This window comes from Haemaphysalis longicornis, unplaced genomic scaffold (assembly GCF_048455015.1).
Source record: "Haemaphysalis longicornis isolate Haplotype H1 unplaced genomic scaffold, Haemaphysalis longicornis Haplotype H1 scaffold_12, whole genome shotgun sequence".
NCBI lineage: Eukaryota > Metazoa > Arthropoda > Arachnida > Ixodida > Ixodidae > Haemaphysalis > Haemaphysalis longicornis.
Genome location: NW_027526225.1, coordinates 27,964,899 through 27,977,580, shown reverse-complemented (window position 1 = coordinate 27,977,580; position 12,682 = coordinate 27,964,899). Strand labels below are relative to the sequence as shown.

Here is a 12,682-nt window from a genome sequence, read left to right as displayed (position 1 = left end):
GAGGGTTGTTAACTGTAACCCACTGCACACAACATTTGGCTGGACAATATTGAGGTGGCGGTCACAACAAGCTTCCCTGGCTGTTCATTGTCCAAAAAGCCGCACAATGTGTAATCTAGCTTCATCAAAAGGCATGCAGCTTTTGATAAAGCCTTGCCAAGCTTGCAGGTAGGAAGGTACAAACGCCTATACCATATTATATAAACCAGTTGATGTTGTTCTGCCAGGGAAACCGCAAATTTTTCTGTCAAGCTAAATACTGGGTTTACCAACTTCGCTGGACGAACTACAAAGTCCATCACAGGAAACTTCTTCAGAGGGATCCAGCTCCCAGCAAAGTCGATGCGTCAAGGCAGCACCTCTTCGCTTCACGACAGCAACTTTTCAAAAAACAGAGTCAAGTTACATAAAAAGACTAAAATTTATTGTTATTCTCTCTAAAAGTCAGTACTATATCTCTCCTCCTCACGCGTACACACAGCACTACACACACAGGGCATCAACGTATAGTACACCGTGGGAAGAAGAACACCGCTAAGGCCAGGTCTGAAAGGCGGCCAAGATTCGAATCACAGCACGCACGATTGGGAGGGAGCGGAGATCCGAAAGGCTTCGTTGAAACAAGACAGGGGGGGATGACACCTCCGAACGTCGGTACAACCACGCGTCTCGCCAAGCCATTCCTCCCCAAAAACCTAACAAACACAAGGTGAGGTAGGTGGGAAAAAGATCCGCCGCCTCGACTGTGCACTCTTTGTGACCCTTCTTGCGACGGCAGCGACCTTCGAAAGACTCCAAGCGGCGATCTCGTAGTGCACACCATCCCCGCATACCCTCCGCAAGACATGTTCTGTGCTTAGGACGCCACTGCCAACAGGCAATGATTGTGGTGGACCACTCGGGATACAATGCACAACACGCAGGTGAAGGATGCGACCCTTACCGACACAGGTGGGACCTCATCAGAAGTTTGTGGGATGTGCCCTCAGATGGAAGAGGGGCTCTTTTACACCAGCACCTCTCAGTACTGTCAGCGCAGCCTCGCTTTCTGTCCCATGTTTGTGGCACAAAGGTAGCACCTCAATGTGGCTAACAGCAGTGGCGCAATCTAAAGGAAGTTGTAAAATGACAAGGACGCCCAGGAAATCCTCGTGAGGTGGTGGCCGCAAAAGCATGAGTGTCCAATTGCCGAGCCTGTCATCAGCGGTATCCTTTTCCTTTGCATATTTTTTTCCTCTCTCTAAGTTACCGTGACTTGGCACATTCCCGCCGCCGCATCACCAAGCGGAGAGGACACTGGGCTGGGTTGTTACTTTGCTATTCCCCTAACTCCTACTTCTGTACTTAGTATGTTCAAATTATTCAAGTCTTGAATTTTGGAGGTCTCGAGTCAAATTCGTTTTTCACCTCAATAACCTTACTGTGTTGAATAAGAACTTGCCCAACAAATCTGACTTCCCTGCATACTTTCACCTGATTTTTATTCTTTAATGCCAGATTTTTGTTCTACCGAGTCACTAATGCTTTTGCATTAAAATTTCAGGGTTATCATGTGCCTCTAAGCTAGACCTGGGCCTGTAATGGAGGTGATACGAATTAATTTAGACCACCTGGGTACCTTCAACAACCGATGAAACCTCCCAACACAGATGTTTTCGTTTCATGCCTCCAGAAAAACAGAACCCACATCGCCAGGCTTAGAGCAAAAAACTTTACCCGCTAAGCCACTGTGGTAGGTAGGTACCTTCAGAGATTTTCCTTTCCGATATCACTCCTTTCCATTTGGCACACATCTCTGACTACGTCTCCAATTCCTATTTGTACCTGATTTTACAAAAAACACTCTGGCTGTCATTGCTTTTTTGCTGTTCACATATCTCATAATAATCAGCCTTTTCCTGCGCCTTTAAACACTGGCATTTTGTTCTCTCACGTCCACACAGACGACACTGCAGCTCACAGAGCTGCAAAACATCCCCGGGCTGCGACCGCCTTTACGTCTTTTTTTCCTTCGCCTTTTCCATGTGGTCAGCAACTGCTGCTACCCTGTGGTGCTACACTTGCGATCTCTACGGTGCAATGTACCAATACAGGCCAACAACTTGGTTGCCTCATTTCAGGGGAACCTTTGTTCCTGCAAATGGCATCCTGGTAGCGACTTCCACGGCAAATTTCTGGCGAGGTCCCCCTCTCGGGCAGAAATTGAAGAGACGATATGCACATTCACGGACAGACAGTGTGACTGTATACACTAAATGACAAGCTTCAGAGATGTCATGATTAGTGCAATAAAGATTGTATACACTAAATGACAAGCTTCAGAGATGTCATGATCAGTGCAATAAAACCAGTGTATGTATGGTTGACACTCATGGTGGGATTTTGACAGGACAGGTGGCATGACAAGAAAATGCGCCCTTCACTCTGCAATCAACACAGGCCTTTTCCGTTCCTCACAGCAGCACAGAAAGGGGGCAGGCATTGATTTAACACAGAAAAAATTTCCAAAAGGACATAGAAAAAAAAGCTTTTTTTCGCCATCTTTGCTTTGATGTTAATTTGCTGTTTTAAGGCAGAACCCACAACAAAAAATTTTCTGTTAAATACCACCACTTTTGCAATGTGCTTTTTTCGGAACACAAGAGCAAAATTATGATTTATTTCGAGCTCCTTACCAAGTTCAATCTGCATACACATATTTAAGCACTTGAAATGCACAACTGTTCATATAATAAATGAGTTCTGTTTGCTACTTGATTTGATTCATCTTTTGCAGTTCAAAATAGTTAAGTTTCTGACTACTCGAAAATGAAATAGAATGTAATGAATCAAAGTTGGCTCCTCGGCAGGGGACAAGCACCTGGTTTTAATGCAAACCACAGGCCTACAAGTTGGCTCTACCACGGAGCACGAAAGCTGTGCAGAAAAGTCAACAAGGCATACACTGGACTTTTCAAAAAAACCTCTGAACAATTTTTTTCCAGAGATATAAATTATAGGAGCACGAATTAAAAGTTAAATTGCGGTTTTATGCACTGAAGCCACACTTGCGTCGTGATACACACCATGTTCAAGATGACACATGAATCTCGGCAATCTAGAGATGTTTAAGTACAGTGGAACCCCGATTATGCATCCCTTGGTCAAGCAATGACCCGGTTTTTACGACAGTCCATGCAAAGTTTTTATAGGAACACTACATCTGATACTCCAATTGTACAATCCAAGGGTACGCATGATCTGCTCTACTGGAAATGCCCGTATCACCTTTTGTTATGCTCTCCTCGTTCTATGTTTCTCTTTCTAAACTATTTTGGTGATTTTACGCACCAAAGTTACACCTAGGCTATAAAATGCACAGTAGTGGAATTCTGACCACCTGGGGACCTTAAACGTACGCCGAAACCTCGACACACAGGCATTTTTTCTTTTTGCCTCCATTTGAAAAGCAGCCACAGCGGCGGCCAGAGGCAGGTCGTCCACAATTCGTTTGCTCAGATAAAACTAAACCAAGATATGATTTGTGCCTGGAAGAATGTGCCTTCAGTTCGTTAGTTTGCAGACTGAATCACACTTGTTAATTTGTAGACTGTATCAAACTCTAAGTCCAAGTAGCTCCACACAAGTGCACATGCGATGCTTCGCTGAGTGGTACGCTAGTAGGAAAATCTAAGGCCAAATAAAGGTAGAAGAAGAGTTAGCCAAGTTAATATAGGTACTAAGAAAATAAAATCAACCGAAACTTTTATCGTACAGCGTAAAACCAAGGTGCACAGAGCACTTTTTTGCGCTGGGTGAACTAGCATAGCAGTCAGCAGCACGACCACACATTCGCGATTGCTTTTCTGCCTAAGGAATGCAGTCGCTACAGGTGAGATATTTGTGGAAATTTGGGGGACGCTTACTGCACGAGCATTATTCAAGCCAACGCCATCTAAGCTGCTCGGAATGCTGAAACTAAATAAAAGTGTAAACAGGTTACACGATAGGTAATTTATATTTTTGTTCCTGACAGCGCTGTGCTTATGGCCATGTGGTCTGAAGCATTAGGTCCATTGTTTTGCAGTTTGAAAGTTTGAATCCCCAATAGTGCATGTTTTTTTTTTAAGTTGATTTATTTGTTTTTAGATAATGCTTCTTATACTAGATTCACCATTTTTGCATTGTAATGTTTATTGCTCCATGAGCGAGTTCGCAGAACATATCTGCAGACTGACACTAACGCGCTGGCGAGTTCTCGTTGGTGTGGTGTTGCCATAAGCACAGACTGCTTGCAGGCAGTGGGCACAGTCCTGGATCAGCAGACCCTTGGCCTGGTGTGAACACGCCTCTTACAATACAGGCACGAGCCAGGCAAGCTCCAAAGATGCGGTAAAAGCGCATCACATTTGAACGTCTCCAGGTGATGCGGAGGGCGTTCATCCACTGTGTGTGCCTCGGCTAGTGATTGTTGTGATTCCAAGCCGGCCTGGTAGGTTTATCTTAGGCATTTTACAGCCGACAACATGGCAGAAGCGCAGTATGACGATTACTGAGGATGCCCATCCAACGATAACGTCCGATGCCAAGCATGTTGTTTCACAGAACCGAACCTTAACTGGTTTGAATTCCAATCTTGGACATCATCCAATCACATATCACCTTGCATTTCGTCACTGCTGTTGATGCGGTCGCCGCAAACCACGCATGGCAGTTTTTCTTCTTTCAGGCTTTATAAAATAAATACTGCCTTATCGCCCGGATAAACAATGAAAGGTGTGTTGATTTGAGCCAGTTTACGCAGTGCAAACAAAGACAGAGGTTTGACAAATTCACTTCAGTGTCCCCTTAACATCCGGCCGGCACATATCTGCATTCCCACTGCTCACGAGCCATCTTTTGGGGCAATGCTGTACGAACGCAAGTTTCAGTAAATGCTGCAATATGGCACTACTGTTGCTGGCCTCGCAAAGAGGAGATTCAGTGGGCATGTGCTTTTATAATTGCTACTTTTACTAATTAGCATGTTCAAATTACTCAGGTAGGCCTCAGAAGGTGACCATAACACGCGTTTCTAAACGAAAGGACATAATGCATTCCCTTGGTCCACCTTTGGCGAGACCTTTGGTGAACCACATTTGCTGGTTTGGTGGTGCACGTCTTGAATTTTGGAGGCCAGTGGTTCGAATTCCACGCAGACTCCAAATTACGAAGCTTTTTTGTCAATACAGTGGACTCACGACAATTCAAACTCAGATAATTCAAACTTTCAGTTAATTCAAACAAATTTGAAAATTTCGGTTGGCATGCTGTTTTCAATGTATTTTAAAGCCGCTTAATTCAAACTGCTCCATTGCATAAATTCGGCTAATTCGTACTTTTCGCTTGTACTTGCCATAAAAGATCTGCTGCATTTCATACTTCTCGCTGCGCATCTGCATCCTTGTATCACTAGCAGCCACAAAGAAAGACGATTACCTGCATACACATGTCGAAACAAAACTGCGTGCGCCAACAACCGCTTGTGGTTGATGAAGAAAAAAAAAAGACTGCAGGCGGGGTAGGCGTGGCACGTATGGTAACGACACAAGTGACCCTCGCCCAACTCCACACGTGCAAAAGCTGGTGACCTGTCTTTCGAGGTGTGCGTGAATGTTGTATTATCAAATATGTGTAAATGTTTCATTACAACACAAGGTGGTATGTTGTCCCGAGTCATATTTGCAAGAACTCCTGATAATTCAAACAAAATCCTGGCATCCCTTCGATTCTGAATTATCGTGACTCTACTGTATTTCAAATTTCGAGGGCTTAAGATGCCCAAGCCACACATGGGCTACGAGGAGTTCCGTAGTGGAGGGCTCCGGATGAATTCTGAACACCTGCAAGGGATCTTTAATGCGCAACGAAACTGTCAACACGGGCGCTACACTGCTTTTCACCTCCATAAAAAAAAAAGCCACCGTGGCCAGACCGAACTTGGGTCCTTCGGTTCGAGCCACTGAGCCACCGCAGAAGGCCGTATAATCAAGGTTCCACTGTATCGTGAAGGCAGCATACAACTTTGTTTCAGAGAGACCGCCACAGAAGATTAAGATACCTTAAATTATGCAAACTGTATTCAATTACGCTAGATAAGTGACGAAGTAGAAAGAGTGGCAACGCCATAAAAGCACCTTTTTGCATTCCCCAACTGATATCACTGGGCGGCATGTCCAGATTAGTCGATGCCATGTAAAACTAACGAAAATTTGAGGAGACTGTCAGTTTACAAATGAAAACCACTGGGCTTAAAACTCAAAAGAGCGTATTACACAGTGCTGCGTTCCACAGTTCATGTTCCCGTCTGCCAGATCACTCGACTGTTCAAGCAGTCCCCGTGAGGCGTGGAAAACCACTTGGCAAATTGATTTGGTTCACTGAAACACAATTCCTTTGCTGCATACATCTCTAGTATGTAGCGACTCGGACCAAACTGAACAAAATAAAAACCCACCGCGTTTGAATCTCTGTAGAACGTGGAATAGAACAGTCATTTGAAATGCAGAAGTGCCGCTGTGTTTTTTACCCTTCTGGAACTCATTTAGGCATAATCTCAGCTGCCGCATTTGCTGGCTTGCCGGGGGCTGACAGAGGGTTCATCTCAAAAAGCTCAGATTTGAGTTTTACACACCAGAGCCGAGTACCGGCTACGAGGGTATTGTACTGGAGAAGGGCTATGGATATGGTGAATTGACCTAGCTGGACAATGATCTTGCACAAAATTTCATTGCCGATGCAAGCCTCATGGAAGAGGTCAGGCACAAAATTAATATGGTAAAGCCCCATGCATAATGCACCGAAACGAAGGGTGTACAACCACTGGGTCATTCCGGTGCTCCTATCCTGGACACCTTTAAGGGGCCATGAAGACAAAATACAAGTTTGATTTCTATCAAAAGCCAGATTTGTCCCTCGAACAATGATGCCGATTTGAATGCAAACTTCTTCAAGCAACTAAGCGAAACACTAAGGTAAACGCACGAAGCAGCGGCTATGCCCACCAGCCACTTTTTCTAAAAGTTCTTGTGACATTATAGGGATTTGTTTTGTGGGATTCGCTGCCGCCCACCAAACCCACCGCCCAGCAAGGTACATGACTATGCGGTTTGCGGAGGGCTCCGGATTAATTCCAACCACCTGGCTATCTTGAATGTACGCCCAAATCTCGAACACACGGGCGTTTTCTCTTTTCACCTCCATCAGAAAAGCCTCCATTTCCGTTTGGCCGCGTCACTTGTTGATAATTGATAACTATGCTTTGACTGTTCTCTCGATTACATTACTGGTGCCATAGTGTGGTGCGGAAAGTGAAACTTATGCAGTATTTGTCATCTTTTTCGGCTAAAATGACCTCTCTTGGGGCTGGAGCGAAGTGAGTGCGTTATTTAGATTAAACAGAGGTACATTTTGTCTTCGTGGCTCCTTTAAAGGTAACCTCGCGTCAGCTGATAGCACCATGGAAGGAAAAATGATGGAAGAAACACTCAAGGACGGGAAACGCACTTTGTGGATTAGGGAACAAAGACACGTAGAAGAGATCCTACCTACGTTAGGAGAAAAATGGAATTTGCTGACGTGAGTTATGCGACCGACAAATGGGTGAGGGATGGGGTGAGATATGGAAGAAAGAAGACTTGGTGCAGAAGACCGAGATGAAGACTGGAGACAGGAGCCACTGGAAGTCAAGGGAAGAGAAATTCTTTGTACACCAGTGGGCTGATGATGATGATGACGACAAGGAATTTTAGTGACCACCATAACATCACTAGTTCCAGTCTGTTTTGCAGTCACCGGGGAAAGATGAAAGGAAAGTAGGGACGTGAACCTGCAACCTCACGCTCCGTTGTGCACCAACTCAACAATATTAAACAAAATTTTTTTTTTCTTCAAATCTTTTAACCACCTGGGTATCTTGAATGTACGCCCAAATCTCGAACACACGGGCGTTTTCTCTTTTCACCTCCATCCGAAAAGCGGCCACCGCAGCGGAGAATCGAACCCGCGTCCTTGTGCTCAGCAGCACAACGTCTCAGCCACTGCGGCACTGGGCAAGTAACTCACCAAAACTACGTGGAGCTTGCCTCAAATGCCATTCACACCATATCTCACCAACTTTCTTGGCTTCACCAGACTCTTGCAATAGCAACAACGAAAGAGAGCCACCAGAGATACTTGGAAGGATTCACAATCGACCGAGGTGCTTTGTAGCACACATCTCACCCAAATGTGGGAAACGACTTTTTGACCAGGGCTAGTCTCTTCCACCGTTGTTAACAGCACGTAGGAAAAACTTTCCTTTTAGCCAGCCCACATCAAGATTGAGGTGAGCTCGCTCAAAAAGAGAAAAAAAGAAAGATTTCTGGCAATCGTGGGGCTAAGCGGATTGCAGAGTCAGGGAAGATGGTACACCTTAAAATGACCTACACCCCTACGTGTGTAAATCACTGTCTATAACTCCCTTCCAACCTAGCAAAAACACCCTTACACACTAGCAAAAACACAAGAGTGACCCTTTAAAGGGTGCTTTATCATTAATCACACTTTCCCAAAGGGTGTTTTTCTTCGTGTTTTGAGAGGGTGTACGGGTGTTGGCTTTAGACAAGAAAGGGGTGCAAATTATTATACAGTGTAGCAGCAACAAAAAAGGGATGATGACCACCAACATGATGATGTCTCACCGCATGAAGGATGGAAGATGATTAATCATGCGAAGGCTGAAGGATCACAATGTGAGGGCAACGACGGACCCTACAGAGCATCATAAAGGTTTTGTCTGGTGCGAGAGAACAGGTGGACGCTAGGAACGTGGACGGACGACAGGATAACATCTGGGTACCGATGTGATCGGACGGCGACATTCCGTTTCCAGACAGGCACAAGCCCTGCACTTCCAGTGCGACGAAGGGAGACAAAATACAAGTTTGTTGCTTTAAAGAGACTGTTTTGCGCCAATAACGACGACAACAATTGTACTGAGAATTTTGAAAAAATAGTGCAGTTATTAGGAAAAACATATGAACCAGTGGCAACTCCCCAGCTGCCTTCAGTGATTTCTCTATGATGTCACACGTGATTGGAGGCCACCCACCTACTTAAGCCACCACGCAGAAACATGGTTTTGCGATCGTACAGTGGGACTTCCAGTTCCGTTTGATCACATCACTTGAATGCTAACATGTAGTTCACATGCTGATAACCATGTTTTTAGTGCCCATATTTCTTCCATTTTCTCCGTTCAAAATGTCTTTCGCGGCTGGCACAGACCTGAGCAACTTATCAAAAGCTAGTTCTTTCCAAATGAGCAAATCTGTAGTTTGTCTTCACGGTGCCTTTAAATGTGCTGATATGCTCTGCGCCGCTCCTAAACCGACCCAGAAGATACCCCACTGCATCTATTCACGAGAAGAACATGTAAAAGCGGCTTAACAGGACACTTCGCAGTAAAAAAATCCTGGCAAAAAATATTAGCACTGTTGGGGCTTGAACCCAGGCTGTACACATCAAAAGCAAGAAGAGTCACAGAGAATAGAAGAAGTGTTCCAAGTGAACCTGTAGACGACACTGAAGTGCAGGGCTTGTACCTATCTCGGAATGGAATCTCGCGACGAGATACGGGTGACTGTGAGATGATGACTGATGATGATGATGATGACACAGGGACAGGATAAGTTAGCTAAGAAACTCAGGCTCTCTCGCCACTTCGTTCCGATGAAAAGAAAGCGTCATTTCTACGCCCACAAAACTGGACCATAATCTCTTGTTGCACAGTAGCCCGTAGAAGCGGGAGTGCTGCCTCAGTCTTTTGGAAGCGGCGCCCACCCGCAAAACGCATTCAACTGGGCCTCGAAGCAGAACTCACACCTGGCACACGTATAAGGGGGGGAGGAGGGTTAAGTTACTCGCGTGACATCGCTTTCTCGCACTCACCAATGGGTGTTGTCGTGCGGGCTTGCAGGTAGCAGCAGTCTGAAGTGAAGCGGTGTCATCAATTGTGGTTAAGTAGGCGCACGTGCGGATGAAGCGCGAGATTCCTCTCCTGTGGCCTTTGCACTCTCTCGTCCTCACCGCGTCAGCTTCTTCCAGGAGGAGGAGATGCGAGAGAGCCGACGCATTTCGAGGCAGCGTTTGACCGCCTGCTCTACTCGTGGTTGACCCCAAGTGCGGAGGCCCAGCAGTCGTTTTGGCGCAGAACTTACCAAGGCAACTGAAGCTGTTAGAAAGCAACAGCATGTCTTCTGCCCATGCATTCTCCAGGGCGTTCACGCCGTTGCCTCTGCAGGTCACTCTCTGCTAGCCAGTCTCCTGGCACCAGCTTCAAATGCACACTCAGCGATTGCGTCCACCCAGCTGCGCCGAATGCACCCGACAGGCCACAGCAGACACCACCCGGTGCCTCGCACTGCGACAACTGGAGAATACGTTCCCCGGCCCCCGGCCCCCGGCAGTCGGCCGGAGAAAAATCGAGTGGGTGGAGCCGCATATGTGAAATGTCCCCCATAACGAGCGCAGCCAGGGTCCTCCAATTCACTCACACGCATCCACAGCTGCCACGCACTCGTCACAGGTCCTTGAAGCGTTCAAGGGTGAAGCGCACAGAGGTCACCGGTGCTGGCGCGGCCTTGCAAGAACCTCAAATGCTGTGACAAGGTCAAGTCGCACGCCGCCAGCCGCCCCCCCTCGCGGCACAGGGGTCGTCAGACAGGGGGGCACCTCTTCTTCTTGCGGGGGACAGGGGGGCTGCTGGGGGGGCCGGGGGGCACCTCCGCCCTCCGGAGGGCCGGCCCCCCTCGTCACCTGGGCATCAGGCCGCCGGCCGAGGGGCGTCCACTGCACAGGACAGGCGCAGGTTGCACGGCGCTTACTAACCTCGCAGGCGATTGCATTGGCACACCAGGCAGGCATGAATGCACGAGCGCTATGGGGATACATCGAGCTGAATGCAGTATTCCAAACGACAATACTCTGAACATTTGTGCCAAACTTTGAAGAACACTGAAAGTTGCACTAGTTGGTACATCTTGGAAGTTCAATAGCGCACAGGGAGCGAGGGACACGCAGAAAAAACACAAACAAGCGCTTGTTTGTGTTTTTTCTGTCAATCCCTAGTTCCCTGCGCACTCTTTAACTTCCCAAATACAGTGTAGACCGCTTATAACGTATGTCGCGGGAGCCGCAAAAATCCGCACTATAAGCGGTACCGCACTATAACCAAAACACGCGCGAATTCAACCACATAGCCACCTATCTCTCAAGTCAACCTATATTTATCATCACTCAAACGCACAGCACTTAAAAACGAAGGCACGGTCTATATTTCGTATTATTTTTAACATAAGCCGCTGCTGCAGGGCAAAAGCGCAGTCTCACAAACGGCGAGCGCGGCTTTAACTTCCGTTGTATTTGTTTTGAAAGACCATGACTGAGTTTTTAGCGTCGATGAACAGATGCCGCAAGACGTGATAAGAACGCCAGCGGGATTTCTTTTTTTTTTTTTTTTTTTTTTTACCCCCACCTTGTGTTCACGATGGCGAAGGCGGCTGCTTATCAGCGCAACGTACTCTTTGGCTTCGCGCGGCTCGAATGTTCGGAAAGGGAAAGAGCGGTGGCTTATCTGCAACAACGTTCTAAAGCGTGAACCGCGTGGTAGATTTGGTATCGCGAAAACGTCGCGAAAACGTGCAGTGCACGCCAGCGCGGATACAACTGGCGTGGTGTGGGCGGCGCGGTAAGAGGCGGCAACATGGCGTCGGCACTGGCCGTGAAGCGGTGCAGGCAGTCCCAGTAAGTCCCAGCGACCGCTTCTAACCGCTCGCTGAAATGCCGCACGGGGCGCGCTCATGCAAGAAAAGAGATAATAATGTGGGCGAAAAGTGGAATATAAACTGCCATCCACGCTGCTTGTGAAAGCGCCCATCAAAAAATACCGCGGTGGTAAGCCTAAACATCTCTGGCGCGGCTAGCCGGCTCGGAGTGCTTCGAATCTCCCGCCATTAGGTACGCGTCTCCCCATTGGTGCAAGTCGTCAGGCTCCTCCCACTGCCACGCGAAGAAGCCACCGCGAGCACGGAATCGTCGATACGAGCACGAAAAAAACAAAACAAAAACTCACGCGCAACACCGATGTGCACGATTCGTGCGCGAAAACGGGCCATGCGGTTAACGATTAATAAAATCAACTTGCCGCGCGCGGATGGGGAGTCTATCGCTATCTTCCGAAGTGCATCAAGCAAGGTCAGTTGGGGTTATCAGGTACGCACGAACTAAAGGGTGCCTATTTTTTTTTTCTTTGGGTGTCTACGTTAAAGGAGGGCGAGGGGTGCAAGCTGCGTGAGGTGGCCGATTTCATCCTTTATTTTGCTACCCTAAAACGATGCCTCAGCTGCGCCGGTCGATCAGCAGACCCGCCGAAAAACCGCACTATAAACGGTATTGTGCTTCGGTCAACCGCATCTTAAGCGGTATGCTTATGCATTGAGTTCTATGGGAGGCAAACCGGTGGTCGCAAAAACCCGCGTTATATCCGGTCCCGCACTATAAGCGGTTACGTTATAAATGGTCTACACTGTACTTCAGAGACCCAGGTACTATGTTTCGATAGAGGAGATTACACCATATGTTGAATCGAGAGAGGCTCACCTACAAAGCACACCCGGAATGGATA

At 47.2% G+C, this 12,682-nt stretch overlaps 1 protein-coding gene across 3 annotated transcripts in view; it reads right to left on the bottom strand.

Annotated features, from left to right (window-relative positions):
• Positions 1 to 255: 255 nt before the first annotated feature.
• Positions 256 to 12,682, bottom strand: part of LOC144162523 (dual specificity protein phosphatase CDC14C-like) — a 63,439-nt gene continuing 51,012 nt past the window's right edge. The window contains exon 10 of one of the 3 annotated variants that reach the window (XM_077693094.1): positions 256 to 380. In XM_077693094.1, coding sequence (XP_077549220.1) covers positions 314 to 380 — 67 coding nt within the window. In that variant the 3' untranslated portion in view covers positions 256 to 313. Of the gene's footprint in view, positions 381 to 10,665; positions 10,849 to 12,682 lie in introns of those variants that run through there. The other 2 variants (XM_077693092.1, XM_077693093.1) reach the window with 2 other exon arrangements.